This window comes from Kogia breviceps, chromosome 2, assembly GCF_026419965.1.
Source record: "Kogia breviceps isolate mKogBre1 chromosome 2, mKogBre1 haplotype 1, whole genome shotgun sequence".
Classification (NCBI taxonomy): domain Eukaryota; kingdom Metazoa; phylum Chordata; class Mammalia; order Artiodactyla; family Physeteridae; genus Kogia; species Kogia breviceps.
The window spans coordinates 25664526-25690662 of NC_081311.1; the positions used below are offsets into that span (position 1 = coordinate 25664526).

General features: G+C 50.9%; 1 protein-coding gene across 5 annotated transcripts in view; it reads right to left on the minus strand.

The window, feature by feature from the left end:
* Nucleotides 1-26137, minus strand: part of NEURL1 (neuralized E3 ubiquitin protein ligase 1) — an 84849-nt gene that overhangs the window by 6160 nt on the left and 52552 nt on the right. For 4 of the 5 annotated variants that reach the window (XM_059054348.2, XM_067024752.1, XM_059054349.2 and 1 more), the window contains 3 exons: nucleotides 14701-14942; nucleotides 13929-14250; nucleotides 646-1335 (listed from right to left, as the gene is read on the minus strand). In XM_059054348.2, the coding sequence (XP_058910331.1) occupies nucleotides 646-1335; nucleotides 13929-14250; nucleotides 14701-14942 (1254 nt within the window). Of the gene's footprint in view, nucleotides 1-645; nucleotides 1336-13928; nucleotides 14251-14700; nucleotides 14943-15451; nucleotides 15515-26137 lie in introns of all 5 variants that reach the window. The other variant, XM_067024751.1, reaches the window with a different exon arrangement.

A 26137-nucleotide genomic window follows, 5' to 3' on the forward strand; every position in this document is an offset into this window, starting at 1 on the left:
CTGGAAAACATGGCTTACACAAGTCCGCATCACCCAGTCCATTCAAACTCTGTCCATTCAAACCCAGGAAGGCCCAGATATCTGCAACCCCCTTTCCTCCAAGGCCCTCTGCTCGGGGATTCCCCACAGACCCCCAATCTAGGCACCACCCTGCAGAGATTCCTGGCTACTGACATACCAACCTCTTTTTCTTATTTAGACACACAACCACCCTTAGCGGCAGGGACTTTTATTCCCATTTTAGGAGAAATGGAAACTGAGCCTCAAAAAGTTCGCTGCTGGTGGAAACAATTTTCTTTTTTCGCATTTTTAAATGGCCACTGAGCAATGTGTAAGAGAACTGTTTACGTATCTGTGGGAATGTGGGTGAATCAGATTCTGAGCGTGAAACTCAATGTTCCCTGCTTTTCTCCCCCTCTCCAGGGTTTATCTGGTAAGATCTGAGAACTATGGACTAGATAAATTGAGTCCCACCCAGATCTCATCTTCAGTGTCTGTGACTCTTTAACTAGACCCCATGAAGGGCGGGGTGGGCACTCTTTCCCCCTACCCAGACACACCCCTCCTCCAGGGAAGGCTGGGTCTGGAGGCACCAGCCTCGGGGTGCACCTGGGGGGAGGCGGGCACGTGGCCGGGGGCACTCACCGAGGATGCGGATCTGCGTGATGGCCCCGTGCAGGCCGAAGAGCATCCAGAGCGGCTGCGAGGCGTCCACGCACAGCTGCATGCCCGCCGCGGAGCCATTGTGGCTGAGGTGCAGCTCACCGTCGGGGTTGACCATCAGGCCCAGGATGTCACCGCTGTGCAGGGGCCCGGGCACGCGGCACACGGCCCAGAACTCCTTACGGTCCACCAGTGCCTCGGGGCTGAAAGGCAGGTCAGCTGGCCGCAGCGTGCCGGGGTCGCACGTGGTGACGCCGAAGGACAGCGCGCCAGGCCGCGCGCCGCCCGAACGCGTGACCTTGACGAAGATGGTCTCGGCCACGCGCACGGGCCGGCTGGTGAAGACGAGTGCGCGCTCGTCGCGCCCGTTCTCCAGGCGCGCCACCGTCTGCTCGTCCAGAATGCGGACGTGTGCGCCGGCGCGCAGCGCGTGGAAGCGCAAGTCGCCGTCGAGCTGCGCTGGCAGCGCGCGGCTGTGCTGAGAGTTGAGCGAGTTCTGCGGGATGGGGCAGCCAGCGGCCAGCGTGGTGTCGTCGCCGTCCGCGCCCGGCACATTGAGGTCGCACAGGCTCACGGAGAGGCGCGCTTCCTCGGCCTCACGTCGCAGCGACGGCCGCCGCAGGGCGGTGAAGGAGCGCGGCCGCAGGCAGTCCGGGAGCACCAGCTCGCTGTCTGCGGAAGCGGGGGAGACAGGGCAACCATCACACGGGCCACAGCGCCCAGTTCCCATCGCCTGCGCACCTCCTCCCACTGGTCTCTAAAGTGCGCACCAGTAAGACGCACTGGGTTTCTAATGGCACAGAAAATGCTAGGACATAACGTTGTGCAGGACTTCTAACTACGTATTTGTTTAAGCAAAGGATCAAGGCCGGCAGGAAGGACACCAAAGCTAAAAACATGATTACTTCTAAATAGTATGCTTATTAAAATTGGATTTTTTTTCCCTAACTCCTGGGGCCCTCCCTTTTTATCCCAGCAGCCAGAAGAGCACCCAGCACTTAGAAGGCAGCAGTAAATAATATTTGTTGAATGCATGTTGACATCCTACCCGTCTGGGAGGCCAGAGGGAACCCCCCCTCCCTAGAATGCCTCTCTGCACAAATTGGAGAGACGTTCTTACCCCAACGATTACCTTGTGAAGTTATTGCCACCGAAGGACATTGAGGCTGAGAAGTTAAGTGAATTTATCCAAGCTATCCTTTCAAAACTGACAACTGGAAATCAAACCCTTTCTCTTTTTAATCATACAAGTAATACAGACTGTATTTTGTAGAAAAGACTGTTCAGCAAAAAGAAAAAGTAATCTCCTGTCAGCCCACCATCCAGAGGAAAACACTATTAATATTTGGATGTATGAGTTTCCAGCCTATTTTCAATGTTTTAGTTATTTCTTTTTTTAAAACAAAAATGGAATCATGCTATATAAATGCCAGTAGTTATTAAACTAACGGGTAACAAATCTCTTTGAAAATGTGGCAACTTTTATCTATCTTCTCAGAAAAATGCACGTTCTCCCTAAATTCCGTGGATAATTTCAGGGTATCAACTCCAGGTGAAGAACTCTGCTATACAAAATTTCTTTCAAAACTAGCTTTTCCATTTACTATGTCCTGAATACCTTCCTAAACTAATAACCATGTTTTTGATACCATACATTTTTAATGGCTGGTTATCTCTGCTTTATGGAGTCCTATAATTTGTAATAAAAGTCACAGGTGCGATGAATTACCCCTGCATTTCATCTTTAAAGCATCACATGAAGTTGTTTCCATTGTACAGATAAAGCTCGGAGATGTTATGTGACAGCCACGAAATGGCAGATCCAGGATTAAAGCAAGATCTGCCCAACTCCCAATGCCACATTCTCCACTTTCGGGCCCTCCTCGTTTACTGAACCCTTTCTGTGGGAGTCCCTAAATTTGGCTAGTACCACCGCAGCTCACATCATGGGCCAATCCCTTCTCAGGAGGCTTTTCTCTAAGCCTCCCCCAGGGAGAATCTGTGCTTTCTCTCCAGGTACTGAGTAAGGGCTGCTGGAGTGCTTGGTGCGAGAGCAAAGCTTGGGGGACTGGACTGGTAGGGGCCGCAGAGGACAGAATTTAGCTCCAGCTGAATTTAGAGACGCTCTCTAAAGCCTCTCTCTCTCTCTCTTTGTTCTCCCCCAGATCCCCTGCCCCTTCCAGGGAACAGTGTTGTTTGGACCCCAGCAAGGAGAGGGTGCTAGGCCGGCCCTCCCCGCAAGGCTCCTGCTTCTCTGGAGAAGCCTCTTGGGGCCGGGCTGGTCAGGATTCCCAGCATCGTGTTTGGCAAGGAGAAGGGAGCCGACCGGAAAATGTGATTATTCCAGGGAATTGACTCTGTGACAGTAATGGTGCAGAGAAGCTGGGGGGCTGCGGAGAGGCAGAGGCGAGGAGGGCAAGACACAGGAGACAACAGTGGGGGGCTGAGGAGGGCTGTGGGCTGACCTGGACCCCAGGGAACAGCCCCTGCTCCCCCACCCCTTAAGGATTCCAGGCAGCGGCCCTTGAGGAGTCCAGAGGGTTGGGGACAGAGAGGAGAAGGGATGGGGAAACAAGGTGAAGAGGAAACAAGTGGCTCAGAGATGCCCAGCTGGGCCTATGGGAACAAGGCTGTCATGGGGGCACCCCCACACCCCCCACACACACACTCCTCTCTCTAGCACCCCACACGCTCAGGACAATCAGGCCAGAGCCCATGGAGCTGGGCAGGCCCTCAGAGCAGATTCCTGAATGGGGCTGGAATGTGAGCGCTCCTGTCCTCTGCCCCTTCAGGAGTCCCCTTCTGCTTGAATATACCCACTACCTCCGAGTAGCGCCACTGCTGAGCTACTCTGTCTTTAGGAAAATGTTTCCTACTCTTAAACTGAAATCTACCTCCCTGTATTTTTTTTTATGAACTCTTAAAAAAGTCATTTTATTGATCCTTTACCATACAAAATTTATTCAAATTACACCCATTTGAAGTGGTAAGATCACAGCTGGAAAACAGGTTACCCTGTAACAAATTTACAAAATCCACCGTAAAAGCTTTTTTTTTCTTTTTAACATTATGTTACATATTATCTTTTTTAAACTAGCATACACACAAAGCTTAACTGATTGGTGGTTTGCCTACTCCCAATTTTGGGAGAAATACTTCCTTTTGACAAAATCACATACCCCATAGGAAAAGAAATTCCCACAACTGACAACTGCCACCCAACTCACTCTTCAAGGCATCTTCCTTCAAATCCCTCTTCTCACATACACAAGGTGTCATGCTGAAGCTTTAAATACTGCAATTGAATTTACAGATCTACACTTACGATAAAAATCAACACAAGAACCGCCACCACGACAACAAACACAAACAAAATAACTCTCAAAAAATTACAAACCAGGGCTTCCCTGGTGGCGCAGTGGTTGAGAGTCCGCCTGCCGATGCAGGGGACACGGGTTCGTGCCCCGGTCCGGAAAGACCCCACGTGCCGCGGAGCGCCTGGGCCCGTGAGCCATGGCCGCTGAGCCTGGGCGCCCGGAGTTTGTGCTCCGCAACGGGAGAGGCCACAACAGTGAGAGACCCGCGTACCGCAAAAAAAAAAAGAAAAAAAATTACAAACCAGCTAGAAAATATTCTGGCAGTGTTTACAAATTACTTGCTATTTTTATACAAAAGTGCTAGATAATGAAAATGAGTAGCCTGCGTATCAACCTAAATAAAACGATCACTCCACACAAATCTGTACATATAAACACACACCTATCATGTGTTGCTCTTTATACAGTTTACTTTCTAGGGCTCACTCAGTCATAACCTCCCTGTATTTATACCTACTACCTCTGGGGCTGCCTCTCAGCCCCACACTGAGGACAGCTTTCCTCAGGGAATACTCAGACTCCCCACACACCTTCCCACCTCTTAGGCAATGAACACAACCAGACTCAGTATTCCAGATGTGCCCTGACCAGCTCAAGGCACAATGCGGCCATCACACCTCCCCTGATAAGTACACTATACTTCTAATAATGCAACCTAAAAGTATTTTAGGTTTCTTGGTTAACAAAATCCATATACTGGTAGGCAAGACAGGAGTATAGTTAAGTGCAAGGACTCTGAAGTCATCAGCTTGCGTTCAAATCCTAGCTCTGCCATTTCCTGGCTGTATGACCTTGGGCAAATAGCTTCACCCCTCTGGGACTCTCTTCTTCAGCAGTGACATCAGCATTTACTTACTGGTATAAAATATGGACCCTAATACTCCCCTCGGAAGGGATGCTGAGAAGATGAGGTGGAATACAGTACCTAGGGCACCTAGCAGAGTACCTGGCACATGATAATCACGAGGTTAATATGAGCCATTGTTATTGGTTTCATGCTACATGGTTCAGAAGAATATGCATGGGCTTTGGGTTTCATTGTCTGATCCAGCACTTGGCTGGTGGCCTGTGGGTAAGCAACTGTCCTCCAGCCCCCGATCACTCACCGTGAGAACAGGGGTACTAATACCTGCTTTGCGATGTTGTCGCAGGGATCAGAGGTAGCTTGAGAAGCCCCTGGCGCCTGGATACTTGATAACGTCAGTTATTACCATTCGCTCAGGTTGAGTTTATCAACCAAAGTCAGGTCCACCTGCGCTCAGACAACTAACTTTTTGAACCTAGGACTTTCCATCAGTCATGGTAAGCACCCAGGACAAAATCACTGAATGACATTACTGACTAAAGACCAGGAAGGAGAAGCTACAAACGGTGATTAGAGACGAAAGAAGAGAAAGAAGGAGAAACAGTGGGCGAAGAGAGAGGGGGGGGGAAGGGGTAGGAAAGAGATCCTTTTGGCCTTTGTTGAAATATCACAGGAGTTAGGAGAGGAGGTACAGGAGATGCTGGGAAACAGCTAAAAATGGAATCTCTGGGGCCAGTGCCCAGCCCAAGTTTGTCTTCTCTCCCATCCCCTCTACCCCTCGGGGTCAGAAGCAGCTGCAGGCCACCAGCAAGCTCCAAAATAACCATCCCATCAGCGTGGCCGGCTGCGCGGGGGCCCTGAAATAGATGAAACCTGAGATGGAGGAACTGGCCAGAGCACCCTCCACAGAGAGGACGGCAAAGGTCACATCACCCTGATGTGAGTCCACATCAAGCTGGAGGTCAGGGAAGGGTCCGGGCCCCCGAAGCCAGGGGAGAACAACCATGGGCCGACCCTCCGCCCAGGACTGCGCCCTGGGGTACAGCTTGGAAGACCCGGAGGGCCAGCCTGTGACCCCCAAGCAGTGGGGTGGCCCCACATTTGAAGCAACATTTTTTTTTTTTTTTTTTTTGGTGGTACGCGGGCCTCTCACTGTTGTGTGGCCTCTCCCGTTGCGGAGCGCAGGCTCCGGACGCACAGGCTCAGCGGCCATGGCTCACGGGCCCAGCCTCTCCGCGGCATGTGGGATCTTCCCGGACCGGGGCACGAACCCGTGTCCCCTGCATCGGCAGGCGGATTCTCAACCACTGCGCCACCAGGGAAGCCCAAGCAACAAGTTATTTAATCCGTGGCTGGGACGCACAGCTGCCCACTTGGAGGTGTTTATGATAGGGGAGGGGCGGCACAGGGCCACGGGAGAAGCTGCAAAGCCGGCTCCCCTCTCGTGTCCCATCTTTCAGGAGAGAACTCGTCAGTCTTCAGCTCCTGCCTCATCTGGTGCCTGGCGCTAGCTCTGCAGATCCCCTGGGCCCGGGGGCAGAAAGAGCCAGGCCCTGCAAAGGGCAGGGAGGCCTGGGCCAGGGTTTCCTCCCCTCAGGGTGGCACTCAGGGCACCCACTCATTGACGCCCCTGTGTGCCCAGCCGTGGGCAGGGGTTAAGGAGAGGGAGAGCCAGGACCTGGGCCCTGGGAAGCCAGTAGCCCTTGGGAGATTTGAAGCTTGGAGGCATGAAAATATTTGAGTACAATTTTGTTACAAAATTCTCAGTGTCTCAGGTATGACAGGACCTCAGAGGAGAATGAGGAAATCTGTTTCTCTCTGCCAAGTTCTCACCCAGCCTTGGCTAGAATGCCCCTGGGGACAAGAAGCTCACCACTTCTCAAGGCCATCTATCCTCTACTTTGACTCGCTCTGAAACAGAAGTTCTTAGCCTCAGTTGGACAGCATTATCCTAAAAGGGAGATTTATCCTAAAGAAGAGAAGGCTCAGAGGGGGCCCCAAGGAGTGGGTACAGGACACCTGGATCCATGCAAGGAAAGTTTTTCTAACAGTCACAGTTGTTCAGAGACGGCATCTCAGGAAAAACAAGATTTGACCCAGGCCCTGAAGGACAAGAGGGTCTGGATTGACAGAAGTGAGAGCCCCTCGGGTGGGAAAACTGCATTAGCAAATGTCTGGGGAGAAAGTCTGAGCAAAACCAGTGAAGAGAAAGGAAAGGAGTGGAGGAAGAGGCGCCAGGCGGAGGGCACCAGGGCCAGCTCCCGCCCAGAGACCCACTCAGCCCCCCACACGTTGCCGGCCAGTGCGGGGTAACCAAGGCAGGGCCTGGGAACTGGAGCAGAGGCTCCTCTGAAGCAGGGCCTGCCGTCAGCCCAAGTCTTGTTTGTTTAGATTTGCACATCCGCAGCGCTGGATAATCTTTAACCACGGGTCAGCCTGCAGCCGCCCAGCCGCCTGGCAGATCTCTGCCGGCCCCTGTTTGGAAGGCGCGCCAACCCATTTACTGTGTCCACAAACATCCTCCTGCCGGTCCGCAGCTGGCAAGGAGCAGGCAAAGGAGCCAGGAGGACGGGTACGTGGCTTGGATGGGCGAGGGGTTTCTCCACCCTTCTGGGCAGTGCCCTGAGCCCACACCACCTCCACACTCTCCATGTAAACCCAACCACGGGAAAGCTAGGAGAAACACACACACTTTCTGAGGCTCGGGGAGGGAAGGGCAGGATGTCCCAGAATCACTCAGAGTCATAGACTCTTCGGTTTATAGAATCTTCAAGCCACAGGATCTTAGATGTATAGATTCTCAGAATCATCTGGTCTGGTGGTTCTCAAACTCTTTTTTTTTTTCAAGCAGTGGAATCATTCATCCAATGGAACGGAAAACTCTGCTTAAAGTCTAAGAGGCGGCCACAGAGCCCTGCCACTCAGCTGCCTCAGAGATGCCTCTGTGGAATCCCAGTGCTCCAAGGAACCCAGCTGGAGAACCACAGATCTTGTTCCAAGAAACAGTTTAGATCGCATGGTTTGACTTTCATCCAGACACAGGGACTTGGTTTTAAGGCTCCCTCTTCCAAGGCGCAAACTGGCAGGGGATTGTCTATTTTGGTGGTGTTTCTAGATATTCTTTTTTAACCGAAAAAGACAGCCCTTCCCATTTGTATAAACACTTTTACATATGTGAGCCTCACAGAATATCTGTGAGGTACATGGTGCATGTATAATTATGTCCAAATAACAGACAAGGCGGTTGAGGCATAGAGACGCTGAGAGACTTGCCCAAAGCTAGGGAATGGCCAAGTGGAGTCGATTCAGTCAGATCTCCTGCTTCTGAAATGACGGCTTTGTCCCCAATACTGCAAGGCCCCAGCTCCTCCCCTACACACACCCCACTCTGGGCCACCAGGTCTCTCCAAGGTCCCCAGAACTATATCTTGGGCCAAAGAGATACTAGATGGAAACACATAAAATAGCCATTTCTGGACATTACAAACAGTCAAATATTGGCAATTATATATGGTTGCACTTTATATATATTCATTCTGGTAGAAAACTAGAGCACACTGTGAAGAACAGAATCAAACAAAGCCCTCAGGAGCCTTCAGGGAACTACAAGGCAGGCAGACCTACCCTCACCACTGAAACAGGACGCTGGGCACCCACTGCCCCTCTTCGACTCTGCCGGGGCCCTGGTGGCCTATCTGTGCCCAACACATATGGCTGATCCCTGATGCCTGGAGCTCTCACAAGCTCTATTCTGGGAGACATAAGGGGGCCAAAATCCCCACCCTTGGCGGGGTATCTAGATGTAATAGGGAGACCAGAGAGACTCATATTTAGAGAAGCTGAGAGTTAATGTAGCCCACACTTCTGGGCTCAAGTCCCAGCTCCACCAAGCTGTGTGACCATGGACAAGTTATCAGACCTCTCTGAGCCTCTGTTTCCTTATCTGCAAAATAGGTACAGTAATAACTTTCTTTATAATACAGACAAAGAGGATTTCTACTGTATTCTTAAAGAGGACAATACATGATGATGCAGAACTGCTGATACTGCTTAGACCTCCACTCGCTTCAGGAAGAGGAAGGGTCACGAAGAACACGGTAAGTCAAGGAAGGCTCCCTGGTGGAGGGGAGGGTTTGGTACTGGGCCTTGATATAACTGGCAGAATTTGAGGTGAGCAAAAAAGAAGCACCTGGAAGAGTCTCCGAAGCAGAAAGAATAGCAAGATTTTTTTTTTTTTTAACTAAGAAGAAATGAAAACCATCAAAAAGGAAGAAATCACTATCAGCATCCTCAGCTCTTTCTCCATCCCAAGAGCTTGGCTCGGGCTCCTTAAGCCAATATTTGCCTCTCAGCCCCTGGCAGCCACAGCTGAAGGTAAATATTGGTTTAGCCTGGGAAGCGGAAGCCCCAGATGGCAGTGTGGTCCTCAGCCGGCCAGGATGCCTCACGCTCTGTACCACAAGCTGAGGCACACCCGGGACAGAGACCTGACCCCAGGCCTTATCTACGGAGAGGCCCAGGCCTCTCAATGCGGAGCAGCCAGGCTGGCCCACCACCCCAGAAACTGGTGCAGCAGCAGCCTGGCCCCCAGAAAGCTACCCTGAGAGTCTCTGTACATCCTTCTCCTCAGTAGGCAGGTGGGATCTTTTACCAAGACCTAGGATGACATCATGAGTCCTTGGGAGCCCCCCTAATGGCCTCCTAACACCCTCCTGGGCTCAGCCACAGACATCTTGATGTGACAATAAGTCTTCTCACACTGAACTTGTGCCCACATCCGCTGGGAGGTCTGAATTCCAGGCCCAGCCTGGCTTCTGACTAGTTGGGAGAATTTGGGTAGGCCCCTCCCCATCTCTGGGCCACATTTCCTCTTACTGAAAAATTTGATGGCAAGAAGCTGCTGGAAACTTTCTCCTCTCTTGGCTCTCTCCTCTGTGATGCATGAGCATACCCACACCCGCACACACCCGCTCCCGCACACACCTGCTCTCCACAAGTCGTCCACTATCTTCCCACTTCATCCCATCCCCTGAAGGATCTGCTCCCCGACTGACCGCCAATTGCCCACCTCTGTGCCAATGCACACCCCTCCTGTCTGGCCTAAATTGTTCCTCCTCAACCAGTCCATTCTTTTCACCTCCCCTGGTTTCTGACTTGAAACTCATCTCCTACAGGAAGTCCTTCTGGATTGCTCCCCAGCTGCACCCTCCCCCCCAGTTTTATTCTTCAGCCACACTTTTTTGTAGTATTGGATTTAGGTCACCTCAGAGCAGTCATATGGCATGTCCCCCAATATAAACACTCTTTAAGGAGAGGGGCTGGGTTTCCAATTCAAGTGTCTCCTCCGACCCCTGCACAGCACCTAGGCTGTGGTGGGCACAGCGGGGTGCACAGGAACACCCTACAAATGGATTCCTGGCTCACCAGCTTTCTGCCAGGATCCACAGCTGCTCTTCCTGAACCAACACTTCTGAGAGGAGGAGGGAGACCTTGAAAACTGGGATAGGAACTTATCTCTCCAAGTATTAATCACCCCATAAAACTTGTATTTATTTAGTTGCTGGCAGGTCCTTCTTCCTGGAGGTAGGAAGCTGTTATTCTTGGAGATACCAGCCTGGGCTTGGGCCAGGGTGCCCGGAGGGAAGAGGGTGATCTGCTGTGAACCCCAGCGTAACAGGGAGCCTGGAAGGCCTGAAGCAGGTCTGCTGGGGCCATGGCACGGGCGTCAGGGGGCCTAGGTGATGGTTAGGGCAGTTGGGGGCCGGGGATGGGGACCCCACCTGGAAGTGTCAATCAGGGAGAGACACCAGCCCTTACCTCCACTCTGTGGCGGGAAGACGGCCAATGTGTCCACAGCCTGACTTGTGGACCTACTATGTGTCAGGGAGCCCAGGATGTCTCTGGGCTGAGGAGCTTGGAGGGCTTTGGCCACAGGTTCCAGGTGGAGGCAAGAGGGGAGGGGCCAGGCCTCTGGCAGGTAATCCCCTGGCAGGTAATCTCTAAAGATGAGCCAAGTTTGGGGGGACAATCACCCCAGGAAAGACAGGCCCATCCTCAGAGCCCCCAAGACAGAGAGTGACTTCTTTAGAGGAGAAACTCAGCTGAGGAGGAAGATGAGGGAAAGCAGAGGAGCCGGCGGGATCTGGGTGAAGGCGGGGAGAGGCCCAGAAAGACACAGGTGCAGTGACGTGGCAGGTGAGGAGAGAGGGGGAGATGAGAAGTGGGGAGGAGAGGGAGGGAAATGGACCCTGAGACTATACAGGGCCGCAGGTGTGTCCCGGGGGCAGGGGCACAGGATGAGGGCATAGAGCAGCAGGCCCACCTCCGAAGATAACTTGGGTGGGTCTCTCCTTTCTTCACACAAAAAAAATCAATTTAGGAAGAACAAAACGAGGAGCTATTTTAATCTGCAAATTCATTTTAGGGGCCATAATCAGTGTTTTTAAATGCCCAGGGATTATGGTGATTTACAGCTGTGACGGGAATCAGCTGGGCCTTGGCCTTATTGGGTATACAGAGAGGAGGCTGACAGGAAATCCAAATGCAACTGAAAATATTGCGTGAAAACCCATTTATAGTCAAAGAGGCTGGGCCAGGTCAGTGCCTGGGCTCTGCCCCAGGGTGGGGCCCTACAAGATTCCTCTCCAAGCCCCTCCCTCAGCCCCTGAGATTTGGAAGCCCCATCTCACCCAGTATGTCCCCTTCATCCTCACCCCCATCCCAACCCTCCTGGAACTTGTAGGCCCAGTCTAAGCCTCCTCCACCAAGAAGCCTTCCTAGACTCCATCCTCCCACACTGACTTCAGCCTCCTCTGACTTCCTGCTTAAACCCACCGCGGTGGCTGTTGGGGGGCGGAGAGCGGATCGGGAGGGGGCAGGTAATGCGAAAGGTACTACTTTTGGCATCAGAACACCCAGTTCAAGTCCCAGCTCTGCCACACCCATACACGGACAGGACAGGCCTTCCATGGGCCTCAATTTTCTCCCTGACAAATGGGGATAATAATCACTCCCTCCAGGGCCAGCTGCTAAGAGGTTAAATGAGATAACTGGATGGAAACCATCTTGGCAAATGGATGAGATCCTATGACCACAGTGTTCAGAGATTTACTGTTGTCTCTTGGGTTATGCCCTGATTGTTCTGGAGTGTTTGCTTTGTCTCCCAGTGAGCCTGGGGCTGTCTGTGAGTGAGGCTGGGTCTACCTCAGCCACACCCCCAACCCTTTCCTTCATCTAACAAGTCATCAATCCATCCCACCACTCTCCCCTACCCACCCTGCAAATATTCCTCAGGGTCCTGTACGCACCAGGCACAAGATTCCACCCTGGAGAGGAAACTAGCTGGGTAAGACAGGGATCCCTCCTTCACACAGAAAGACTGCTAACCATTACTCATTTCTTTGTTTATACTTTCACAGTCTTTTTTCTTTTTAACTATCTTTTTTACTCAAATAAAAGTGTTTTGAGGGACTTCCCTGGTGGTCCAGTGGTAAAGAATCCGCCTTACAATGCAGGGGATGCGGGTTCAATCCCTGGTCAGGGAACTAAGATCCCACATGCCGCGGGGCAGCTAAGCCTGCGCCCCACAACTGCTGAGCCTGCGTACTGCAGACTACAGAGCCCACGAGCTCTGGAACCCGAGTGCCACAACTACAGAGCCTACCCACCCTGGAGCCTGTGCACCACAGCTAGAGAAGACAAAACCCGCTACCACAACTAGAGAGAAGCCCACACGCCACAATGAAAGATCCTGCATGCCTCAGTGAAGATCCCACGTGCCACGACTAGGACCTGACGCAGCCAAAAAAAAGTAAATAAATCTTTAAAAAAACAAAAAAGTGTTTTGAGAAAAAAGAGCTTCACTGTTTCTAGGCTCTGAAGTCAGAAAGGACAAAAAGAAAAAACGTTTTTCCACCACCTCCATGGCAGTTTTCTCTGCAGGGATGGGAGATGGGAAGAGCAAGCATTGGCTTGAGCATCGGCTTGGTACCCAGGACTATGCTGGGCACTTTACTCATAGCCTCTTTAGTTGGATTTAATTTTCCTACCGACCCATTTTACAGACGGAAAAGCTGAGGTTCATCCAGGATCCTCCTGGAGACATAGCCAATTTGCCAATGGGTTGACCTGTACCCGGTCTATGTGTGCACATGCACACACACTTGCCTACACATGCTCAAGTGCAATAAAATGGGATTCCTGGACTGGGAGTCAGGTGACCTGGATTCCAGCCCCACCTCAGCCACCAACTCGCTGTGAGACCCAAGGAAGTCTGAGACTCTGAGGCCCCTTCCAGCCCTGGAATTTTAGGGTCTGTGTGTGCCCTTGCCAGGAAGCCTGGTACTTTAGCAGCCCGAGAATACTTTCTAATGCCCCTCCTCCTCACCTCCCACAGGATGTCTGCCCTCTCACTCCCCTGTAGTAGCCTTGCTCACACTGGGGGCCCAGAAGCAGCCAGAAGAGTCTTAGCCCCCCTCGTGCCTTCTGCTGTCCCCTCCTACCCCTTTCACCCATATCCCTGCAAAAAGGACTAAGGTGGGGTTGGACCTCCTGGAAGGCTGCAGAGCCCAGGGGCCAGGGCTCACCTGGGGCTGACCCTTGCAGCGCCTCCTAGGGCCAATGACCACTTCCCTGAGCTTGAGGCTCACCTCCACGGGGCCCAGTGAGGGAGCCTGCCTCCCAGGGTTGCTACGAGAATGGCAATAACAAAGTGCCTGGCACACAGTAAGTGCTCTGTAAACTATAGTTACGATGATTAATATTAATTACTTCCTGGGGGTGAGGGGGTCTTTGAGGCTGCCATACATGACCATGGAGGTCACACACCGCTCAAAGGCACAACCTGAGAGACCACAGAGGGCAGAAATCTCGCCAAGCTCCACTTGCCACAGCTGTGGGCCTGGAAGAAGGGATGCTCTGCAGTTCACGTCAAGGCCCCCAGAGCTGTCCCAGTGCCTCCTCAGCCCCAGGGCTGCTACCAGTGGGGGAGGGAGCCGCATATGCCTGATAGAACCAAGTCGAGTCAGACCACAGCACCAGAAGTGTGCCCTGTACCTAAGGGGCCAGAGGGAGTGGGCACTCACCAAGTAGCTGGACGCCCCGCGTGAGGCCGTAGACGTCCACCAGGGCCCAGAGCGGGTCGGCTGTGCGGACCCCATTGAAGAAGAGCATGGCGGCCGAGTCGTTGATGCGGTAGAAAACACGGCCCTTCTTGTCCACCCAGAAGGCGATGATGTTGCCCTCGTTGGCAAACTCCTCGGGCAGCGCCTTGGCCCAGAAGCCGCTCTGGGACACCAGGTCGGGACAGGCGTACTTGGGCAGTGAGTCAGGGTGGATACGGGACGGGTCCTTGCTCGTGAAGCCTAGCCGCAGCGCCCCACTCCAGCAACACTGCTTCTTGGTGATCTGGGCGGCAGGGGGTTGGCCTCAGACAGCCCCCAGCCCAGCCTCTCCCCCACCGTCAGTGAGCCCAAGGGGAAGGGGCTGTGCCCTCCTCTGCAGACCACCCCCAGACAGACTCCTATGGGGAGTCACACCGCGCAGCTCACCCGCTATTCGGGCTCCTCTCCTTCCCCGAGGAGCCCCCCACCCGTCGAGTGAGAGCTAGTTCTCACCTCCCACCACCTCCCCATGGCCACTCCCCTCTCCCGTTCCTTCTCTGTCACACAGGGAAGGTTGAGAAAGGAGTAAGGAGGGGGAGAGAGAAAGAGGAGGGATAAAGAGGAGTAGAAGCGCGGCAGAGAGGAAAGCGAAGGGGCAGGGGGTAGTGGTGGCCGTTAGCAGAAGGCAGTGCCTGGCAGGAAAGTCCAGAGGCCCCAGGGGACGCAGTGATGGGAACAGGAAGGGAGGTCCCACCTTCAGCCTGACTTGCTCATAGATGAGGACCGGGCGGTTACTGAAGGTGATGGCGTTGCAGAAGCTGGCCTGCCTCTTGACGGCCTTGTGGCTGAGGTCCATGAGGATCTGGGAGCCCTTGGTATGTGGGTGGAAGAGCAGCGGCGTGGCTGGAAGCCCCCCGCCGGGCAGCACCGGCGGGCCGTACTTCTGCTTGTGGTGGCATCGGTGAGAGGTGACAGGGAAGGGGCCCCCGATGGAGTCTGCAAAGGAACAACCCACAGCGTCAGAGAACTTGACAGTCCAAGAGCTGGACCAGGGTCCCCCGAGGGAAGGGCAGAGGGCTGGGGCATAAGCAGAAGTCACCACTGCCCAGGATTTCCAACATCCTTGCCCCTTAGCACCACTGCCACTTTTTGCCCCCTTCCTTCTCCTGCTACCATCTACTGCTATTTCCCACTTCACCACCTACCACCATTTACTACCCACCACCGTCTGCCCCCACCCATCACCTCCCACCATCTGCCCCCACCCTCCACCCATCACCTCCCACCACCACCACCAACTACCATCTACCGCCCCTCACCAGTATTTACCACCGTTTACTTTCCGCCCTCTAGCATTGTGATAAGCCATCGTTTACAACCAACATCCAACACCATTCACTGTCACTCACTACCACCACCATTTCTTTTACTCAACAAATATTCACTACGTATCTACTGAATACCAAGCCCTGTCCTAGGCACTGAAGATAAGGCATGAAACATACATGGATCCTGTCCTCAAGCAGCCAACGGTCCAGGAAGGGAGGTAAGAAAGACAGGGACAGAAACTGCAATACAAATGGCAGACAGTGATAAGCACCAAAAGGTAGGTCACTTCGCAGGAAGGCCTCCTGGAGGAGGGGAGCAGGAGGAGAAGGCTTTGGATCTGGACTGACAAGGCTGAGCTGCAGTGAACACATGACCACGGGGCTGCCATTGGAGACCAGGAAGGTGGGTGAGGCAGCCTCCGCAGCGTCAGCCCCAGGAGCATGCCCATCTCTTCCCTCCTCCGGAGCCACGCCCCTCCTCCCTCCTCCCCAGGCTGCCTTCCTGCCTTACGCTGCCCATACCCACAACATCTTGGACACAGGCAGGCCTTTTCGCCCAGGCTTCCCAGGAACTCGGATCTGCTTCAAGAACCCCTAGCCAGGGAGGCAGTGTGGTTTCTTCCATAAACAGGGCTTGGTTCGTAAGGCACTTTACAAACATGTGAGGCTGGCATCCAGGAGACAGGGCAGAGAGAGGAAAGAACATGGGATGTAGTGCCAGGTGGCTTGTGTCTGTCACTGACTGGCCATGTGACCTTGGGGAAGTCACTTCCCCTCTCTGGCACAATAAGTGGCCTCCACTCCGTGACTCGAATAAGCCATGTATCAGCAGCATTGGTAGCATTAATGCACAGCCTTGGCAGCTGGGGGCTCGGGGTGGGGGGTTCATTTCTTCCCCAAGATCTGTGTCTCATCCATCAGGAAGGGCAGCTCCTGCCCATCCGGTCTTCTTGAGAAGAGACACAGAGGATGGGGAAGATGGGGTGGGGAAGTAGAAAACCACAGAATGTGACTGAGGCCATCGGGATGTTTCAAATTTTGGCGCCTCCAAGGCAAGAATTTAATAATACAGAAAGCCTGGTTAGCCCAGAGGCCTTCCCCTCCCTAAAGAGAGGGGAGGGATTTCCAGGAAGGGGATGGAAGACAGGCAGAGAGGAGAGAAGGAGGGGAGAATCTCAGGAGGCGGGAAGGCCAGACTTTGGTCCAGTATTTGCACTGGTTTGCATCACTTTGCGTCTTTGCTTCCTCCTTCCCAAAGGGCCCCAGACACAAGCATCCAGAGCCAGCCAGATACCCTGAGCATCAGCCCCTTGGCCTCTCTGGAGTTGCTTCCTGCATGCCAGGCCCACGAGTTGAGGGTGGTACAAGGCGGGGCTCACCTTGCACTCACTAAGGAACCAAGAATGGTGCTCAAGGTCTTTGAAAGCCACCAAGCAGTGAAGGCTGGAATTGCTCAGAGGAGACCCAGACAGTCTGGGAAGGCCACCCGAAGAAGCTGAGTGACCCCTGAATAGCACAGAGCAGGGGAGGTCATTCCACGGAAGGGGACAGTTGAGGTGAGAGCAAAGTGTGGCACTGGATATAGGTGCCCCACCTAGAAGAGGTGCCCACTGGGCTCAGGCCAGGCTCAGAAAGAGCTTGCCTCTTGCTTTCAAAAAATACCACTGGTGAAAGGTAACATCACACACTGTTTAGGGCTGTGTACATATGCAGAAAAGAGAGCATAAAAGAAGAAATACCCGCTGGGTGAATGGATAACAAATGTGGTACGTCTGTATAACAGAATACTACTCAGCAGTGAAAAAGGAATGAACTACTGACAGCAGCAGCAATACGGATGAATTACAAAATCATCACGCTGAGCGAAGCCAGTTACTTAAAAAAATGCAGGCAGTCCGCGGAGCAACTGCAGGGCCTCCACCCCTTTTAAAACCCTTCCTCTCAAGAAATAGAAAATATGAACAGACCAATCACAAGCACTGAAATTGAAACTGTGATTAAAAATCTTCCAGCAAACAAAAGCCCAGGACCAGATGGCTTCACAGGCGAATTCTATCAAACATTTAGAGAAGAGCTAACACCTATCCTTCTCAAACTCTTCCAAAATACAGCAGAGGGAGGAACACTCCCAAACTCATTCTATGAGGCCAACATCACCCTGATACCAAAACCAGACAAAGACGTCACAAAGAAAGAAAACTACAGACCAATATCACTGATGAACATAGATGCAAAAATCCTCAACAAAATATTAGCAAACAGAATCCAACAGCACATTAAAAGGGTCATACACCATGATCAAGTGGGGTTTATCCCAGGAATGCAAGAATTCTTCAATATATGCAAATCAATCAATGTGATACACCATATCAACAAACTGAAGGAGAAAAACCATATGATCATCTCAACAGATGCAGAGAAAGCTTTTGACAAAATTCAACACTCATTTATGATAAAAACCTTGCAGAAAGTAGGCATACAGGGAACTTTCCTCAACATAATAAAGGCCATATATGACAAACCCACAGCTAGCATCGTTCTCAATGGTGAAAAACTGAAACCATTTCCACTAAGATCAGGAACAAGACAAGGGCCCACTCTCACCACTCTTATTCAACATAGTTTTGGAAGTTCTAGCCACAGCAATCAGAGAAGAAAAAGAAATAAAAGGAATCCAAATAGGAAAAGAAGAAGTAAAGCTGTCACTGTTTGCAGATGACATGATACTATACATAGAGAATCCTAAGGATGCTACCAGAAAACTACTAGAGCTAATCAATGAATTTGGTAAAGTTGCAGGATACAAAATTAATGCACAGAAATCTCTGGCATTCTTATACACTAATGATGAAAAATCTGAGAGTGAAATTAAGAAAACACTCCCATTTACCATTGCAACAAAAAGAATAAAATATCTAGGAATAAACCTACCTAAGGAGACAAAAGACTTGTATGCAGAAAACTATAAGACACTGATGAAAGAAATTAAAGATGATACAAATAGGTGGAGAAATATACCATGTTCTTGGATTGGAAGAATCAACATTGTGAAAATGACTATACTACCCAAAGCAATCTACCGATTCAATGCAATCCCTATCAAATTACCACTGGCATTTTTTACAGAACTAGAACAAAAAATTTCACAATTTGTATGGAAACACAAAAGACCCCGAATAGCCAAAGCAATCTTGAGAACGAGAAATGGAGCTGGAGGAATTAGGCTCCCTGACTTCAGACTCTACTACAAGGCTACAGTAATCAAGACAATATGGTACTGGCACAAAAACAGAAATATAGATCAATGGAACAGGATAGAGAGCCCAGAGATAAACCCACACACATATGGTCACCTTATCTTTGATAAAGGAGGGAAGGATATACAGTGGAGAAAAGACAGCCTCTTCAATAAGTGGTGCTGGGAAAACTGGACAGCTACATGTAAAAGTATGAAATTAGAACAATCCCTAACACCACACACAAAAATAAACTCAAAATGGGTTAAAGACCTAAATGTAAGGCCAGACACTATCAAACTCTTAGAGGAAAACATAGGCAGAACACTATACGACATAAATCACAGCAAGATCCTTTTTGACCCATCTCCTAGAGAAATGGAAATAAAAACACAAATAAACAAATGGGACCTAATGAAACTTAAAAGCTTTTGCACAGCAAAGGATACCATAAACAAGACCAAAACACAACCCTCAGAATGGGAGAAAATATTTGCAAATGAAGCAACTGACAAAGGATTAATTTCCAAAATTTATAAGCAACTCATGCCGCTCAATAACAAAAAAAACAAACAACCCAATCCAAAAATGGGCAGAAGAACTAAATAGACATTTCTCCAAAGAAGATATACAGATTGCTAACAAACACATGAAAGAATGCTCAACCTCATTAATCATTAGAGAAATGCAAATCAAAACTACAATGAGATATCATCTCACACCGGTCAGATTGGCCATCATCAAAAACTCTAGAAACAATAAATGCTGGAGAGGGTGTGGAGAAAAGGGAACCCTCTTGCACTGCTGGTGGGAATGTAAATTGATACAGCTGCTATGGAGAACAGTATGGAGGTTCCTTAAAAAACTACAAATAGAACTATAATACGACCCAGCAATCCCACTACTGGGCATATACCCTGAGAAAACCATAATTCAGAAAGACTCATGTACCAAAATGTTCATTGCAGCTCTATTTACAATAGCCAGGACATGGAAGCAACCTAAGTGTCCATCAACAGATGAATGGATAAAGAAGATGTGGCACATATATACAATGGAATATTACTCAGCCATAAAAAGAAATGAAACTGAGTTATTTATAATGAGGTCGATGGACCTGGAGTCTGTCATACAGAGTGAAGTAAGTCAGAAGGAGAAAAACAAATACCATATGCTAACACATATATATGGACTCTAAGGGAAAAAAATGTCATGAAGAGATTAGTGGTAGGACGGGAATAAAACACAGACTTACTCGAGCATGGACTTGAGGATATGGGGAGGGGGAAGGGTGGGCTGTGACGAAGTGAGAGAGTGGCAGGGACATATATACACTATCAAATGTAAATTAGATAGCTAGTGGGAAGCTGCTGCATAGCACAGGGAGATCACATCTGTGCTTTGTGACCACCTAGAGGGGTGGGATAGGGAGGTTGGGAGAGAGGGTGATGCAAGAGGGAAGAGATATGGGAACATATGTATATGTATAACTGATTCAGTTTGTTGTAAAGGAAAAACTAACACACTATTGTAAAACAATTATACTCCAATAAAGATGTTAAAAATAAATAAATAAATAAGTAAAAAATAAAACCCTTCCTCTCCTTCCACCCTGTCCCACCGGTACCAATTCTATGAAACAGAAACTAAGCTAGAGTGATAATAAGCAGACTGGTGGACACCTGGGGATGGTGGGGGCAGGAGGGGATACTTGGAGTGAGAGGTGACAGATGTGTTCACCAATCTTGATTGTGGTGATGGCTTCATGGGTATGTGCATATGTCAAAACCTATCCAGTCATACACCTTAAACACCTGTGGTTTAGTGTGTGTCAATTATATTTCAATAAAGCAGTTTTTAAACCTGCTGAGCCCGGCAGCTGATGAGAGCCTCTCCTATGGGGCCCCCACTGCAGCCTCCACTCAGAATCCTTGGACGAATTGCAGGGCCTCAACTTCCTTCAAAACACTTCCTCTCCCTCCTGCCTATCCCAGTTGGGAACCCGGGGCCCTGGATAAAGATCCAGGAAACATTGGTTCAGGGCAAATATGGTGAAGACACCCAGGGACCAGAGACCCAGGCCCTGGAAGGACCATTCCCCAGGGCCTCCCACCCACAGGGAGGGTACTGCGTGGGTGAGGGCAGCACAGGCCCGGCCTCCCTGGCTGACAGTCGAACAGATGGAGAATGGGAATGGGGGAACCTTGGTCCCTGGGGGTCCAGTGTGAACCCAGACGAGTGACCTCAGAAAAAGGCACGCTCACGGGTACACACATACACCTGTGAGCACGTGAGGGTAACCCCGAACCTAGGAGACAGAGGAGGGAAAGAGACTTATTCCTGCCCTTACCCATTAGACCAGGAATCGCGCATTTACACATGTAGTGTGTGCACACACATGTACTCATATACACATGGATGCACAAGGCAGTACACACAGAACACACATCTACTACATATGGGCCATACATCTAATAATAATGGCAGCCATTCATCAAGCGCTAACACGTGCCAGGCTCTGAACTGAGAGTTTTACGTATACTTACTGGTTTCACCCTCACAGCAAACTGATGAGGTAGGAGGGACAGACAGTATAAGCCCATTTACCTGATGATGAATCAGCCTCAGAGAGACTGAGTGGCTTGCCCAAGGTCACACAGCCAGCAGGATGGGGCTTTCGGAGCCAAACCCAGGCAATCTGACTGCAGAGCCAGGGTCTTAGCTATTCAGCATTAATTGCCAAGAAAGCATGGGTTTGGATACATTTTTTAAATGCACTTTTAAATATGGTCATAACTGATAAAATATGAAAAACATATTCATCCACGTCCCACCTAAAATCATCTCATGTAGCACACAGGGGAATACCCGGCATTCTATTATGTTGCCTCCACAATACATGTGTGTATGCCGCCAGACAAGGAAATGCAAACCGTGTTTTCATACACAGCCCTCATCCATCACTGATAGGATGCAGAATGGTGCAACCAATGTGGAAAATGGCTTGGCAGTTTCTTATAAGTGAAACACCTACCATATGACCCAGGAATCACACTCGTGGGCACTTACCCAAGAGAAATGAAGACACCTGTACAATGACCTGTACGCAAATGGACAGCAACTTTATTCATAATAACCCAAAACTGGAAACAACTCAAATGCCCTCCAACTGACGAATGGATAAATAAAACACAGTACATCGACACAATCAATACTACTCTGCAATAAAAATGAACAGAACTATGACACCACAAGAAGGAACCTCAAAAGCATGTTAAGTGAAGGAAGCCAGGCTCAAAAGGCTACATACAGTCTGATTCCATTTGTATGACAGTCTGGAAAAGGCAGAAGTGCAGACGTAGAAAGATCAGTGGGTATCGGAGTTTGGGGAAGAGGAAAGCAACACAAAGATGTTTTTATGGCGACAGAAATGTTCTATACCGTAATCGCGGTACTGGTTATACAAATTATACATTTATCAAAACTCACCAAAATATACACTTGAAAAGGGTGAATGTTAGTGTCCATAAATTATACCTCAAAAGCAGCAACAATGACTAACAAACCAGGTCTTTATGAAGATGGGAGGAAAGGGGGGCTGGAATCTCTGACCCACAGCCCCCAGCATCCCACCACAGGCAGATCCTAGAACTGGACCATCTGACGGGAGACCCCCAAAGCCTGGCTGGGCCTGCCACTCTCAGCCTTAAGTTCCTTCCACTTCTGTGAAGTGGCGGTGCTGTTCCCTGTCTCCTGTGGGTCTGAAGAGAGTACTTTGGCAGCTGCAAAGCACCTTCACCGATTCCTGGGCCTGCTGAGTCCTGTGCCAGCCTCTTCCTGCCCACAGAGTGGTCTCTGCCCACTGAGCCACCTCTGTGGGAGCGACGTGAAAACCCTTTCTGACTTGCTGGGTATCTCCTGCCCATGGACCATGGTCACTTGCTGCTCAGCAGGCCCCCGTTGAATTCCTGACCCTAACCCGCCAGCCCCGCCATGTTCCCAGGCCCCAGTGGAGTCTGAGCACCCCACATCCAACCTGCCAATCCCACCTCAGAAATAAACATCCCTTGCGCTTCCCTGGTGGCGCAGTGGTTGAGAGTCCGCTTGCCGATGCAGGGGACGCGGGTTCGTGCCCCGGTCTGGGAAGATCCCACGTGCCGGGGAGCGGCTGGGCCCGTGAGCCTTGGCCGCTGAGCCTGTGCCCCTCAACGGGAGAGGCCACAACAGTGAGAGGACTGCGTACCGCAAAAAAAAAAAAAAAAAAAAAAAAAGAAATAAACATCCCTGGGCCCCGCCCCCTCCTGTCCTCCCCACCACCGTGGCCCTAGCCCAGTCCTCATCACTCCTCTTTGAACAAGGGCCAGGGCCGCCATGTACAGCCATGTAGGCTCTGCCCTGCATGCCTCCAGGGGGCGCCATTCTCGTGGACTACAATAAGAAATACAAGCCTCACAGGTATCCAAAGTGGCAGCCCTGACCAGGGTGATCTCCCCCTCCCCAAGCCCTGCTGTCCCTGCTTTTGCTACCTCCCTCCTCCATCTCAGCTGGTGTTATGATCCTGGGTGAGGAAGGAGAGAAAGCAAAATGAGAATTAATCCTGAGCACAGCTCTGATGCCAAGGGCCAGAGGGACAGCTGGGGACAGGGCTCCCTCCCTATACTTTAACATACACCATGACCCCTTAAAAATCCCCATTCTATGGATGAATGAGTTGCAGTTCAGACTGGTTAACCAACTTGCCTGAGGTCACACAGCAATTAAGTGGCGGAGCTGGGACCTGAACCCTGATCTTCCAAAGCCACATCCAGGGTCCTTTGCCCTACTCAGCAGCTAACACTAGAGCTCATTTTCCCCAGGAGCCCAAGATGGCAGGCATAGTGGAGAAAGGCTGTGTGGAGGAGGTGTTGGCCAGTCCCAGCCAGGGGAGCAGCCACAGCAAAGGGCCTGAAGAAGCTGGGCCTGTGAGCTGCACAACTGCTCTCCCAGTGGCCAGCGGTCCTGGGTAGAACCCCCAATCTCTCCATCTGCTCCCAGCAGAGCTCCCAGGGAGGCGCCCCTTAGTGACAGGTTTACAGGCGTTTCGGGAGCCACAGTGGGAGCACCCCGTCAGGCAAGGCTGCTGCTGACACACCGGAAGCTCCCCCACCCCACCCCGGCAGCCCATTCCTCCTGCCAGACACAAGCCTGGCCAGCCCTCCGGGTGACCCTCAGCCAGCTCTGGACCACATTCCTGCCTCTCGGTGGGGTCCCAGGCAGAGATGCCAAGATACAATGTAGCCTCCAGAGTGACCTTCTTGCTGCCCCCACCCACACTCTGCCCCAGAACCAGCCTAGCAGAGCCCCGGGTGCCCAGGCTGCGTTGAGCTGGGCTGCCAAGGAGAGAGGGAGGGAACAATGACAGTTGACAATAACCAACCTCTATGTGGCTTAACAGGCAGTGTCTTCATTACACCCCCAATGACACAGGTCCTCAGAAGTGAAGTTACTCACCAAGGTCACCCAGCCAGAGTAAAGAGCCCAGATGTGAACCCAGGCCTGCTGCCTCCAAACCCAACTCTGAGACCCCATTTTTCTCATCTGTAAAATAGGGACCATGGCAGACCTTCCTGGTATTCTTGCAAGGATTAAAGAGATGCTGTATTTAAAACTAATCTAGGGCTTCCCTGGTGGCGCAGTGGTTGAGAATCCGCCTGCCGATGCAGGGGACACGGGTTCGTGCCCCGGTCCGGGAAGATCCCACATGCCGCAGAGCGGCTGGGCCCGTGAGCCATGGCCGCTGAGCCTGTGCGTCCGGAGCCTGCGCTCCGCAATGGGAGAGGCCACAACAGTGAGAGGCCCGCGTACCACAAAAAAAAAAAAAAAAAACCTAATCTAGTAAGTAGCTGCTATAATAGTTATTAATAATTCTATTAATTATTAATAATAGTCGCTGATAATTATATTATTGTTTCAATTGACATCAATCTGTGCTCTCCTACACCTTTGCTCAAGCAATTTCCCCTGACCTGCATATCTTCTCTTCCTGTCCCACCCACACCTCTCCAAATCCCACCCATCTTTCAAGGCCCAGCTGGATCCCACTATGTTCAGGATCCCACTATGTTCTGAGCCTGTGGACCTGAATACCAGTGCTGACATGATCATTTGCGTCTCCAGTGAGGGAGGCTTACCTCACTTTCTGGACAGTACAGGACAGGGCAAAGAGCACAAGCCCTGGAGGCAGGAGACCATGGTTTCAAAACCTGGCCATGCCACAGATTTGCTGTGTGACTCTGGGCAAGGTGCTTCACCTCTCTGGACCTTAATTTCTTTCTCTGTGAAACAGGGTCATCATAGCTGCCCTGCCCACCTCTCCAGCCCACTGTGAGAACCCAGTGAGTTCACAGGTGTGAAAGAATGTTTCAGACTTTAACACCTGATTCCAACATAAGGTCTTATTATTTCTTATAAAAGCAACAACCACCACTACAGGAAAGGATCTGTTCATTTACACCCAGTGGGAGGCCAGACACTTCTATTTTAATTTATCCCGAACACCCTAATCCCGGATTGCCAAGGTGGTCCTGACTTGGGGCTAGTTTACACACAGTCACTGAACAGGGCTCACTCTGTGGGAAAAGCTTGGGAGATGCGGGAGAGCAGGTGGCGGAGGGCCCTGAGTGAGAGAGATGAATGTAAAACTACACAGATGTGAATTTCTCTGGGTTCCCCCTCAAGGGGTCCACCTCCCTCACTTGCCTCTAGCCTCAAGGGCTGGCCCAAGCCCCTTTCTCTGCTGGGAACCATTCCTTCCTCCTTCCCACCTATAAACCTGCCTTTCTCTCACTCTTCCTTCAGACCCTTTTAAAGCCCGCTTTCTCCCAGAAGTCTCTCTGATCCCCAGACCAGGTCCAAGGATCCCATATGCCCCTAAGAGAGCAACCATCACCCAAGCAGCCTTTCTCAACTCTGTATCCTCCACAGAATTAAGCCCAAATGCCTTGAAGCACCCACTATATGTAATGCACTGACTTGTCTTCTTCACACCCAGAATGGTTCTGGGCACGTGCCATCCTTGGTAGAGGTCGAGTCACTCAGACCATTTTCTGTGTTCTGTGGTGCAGCTCTCTGGCTAGGAAAGGCTTCAGGGTTATTTGCTTGTCTCCCTGATGGGCTGTGAGCCTCCCGAGGGCAGAGACCATTGTCTTTTTTTTTTTTTTTTTTTTTACTGCTCTTTCCCCAGGGCCTAGCTCAGAGCACATAGCAGGTGCTCAATAAAAGCCGTGGACTGAACTGCTACTGTTCAGTTCTTCAATCCACTGATAACTGGCAAGTGTCCAAGGAGCACCTAGTTGGTGCCTTGCCCTTTCTGGTGTCCTGTGGAGAAATTAGAGAAAGAGGGGACCAAAGGGACAGCTTCCTTCACTGCCCAGCACCAAGAGCCCACATTCCATGTCCGACTACAGCCCTGCCTGCTCCAGAACCTTCCAGCACTCCCCACTTGCCTGCAGGAAGAAGGAGAAAAATCGCGAGGGTTTTTTTTTTTTTTTTTTTTTCTATATCAGGCACCAGATTCCTTTCTTGTACAACCTTTTCTCATTCTCCCAAGCCCTGAAAGTTAGGGATCTGTAGGAAGCAGCCTCGAAGA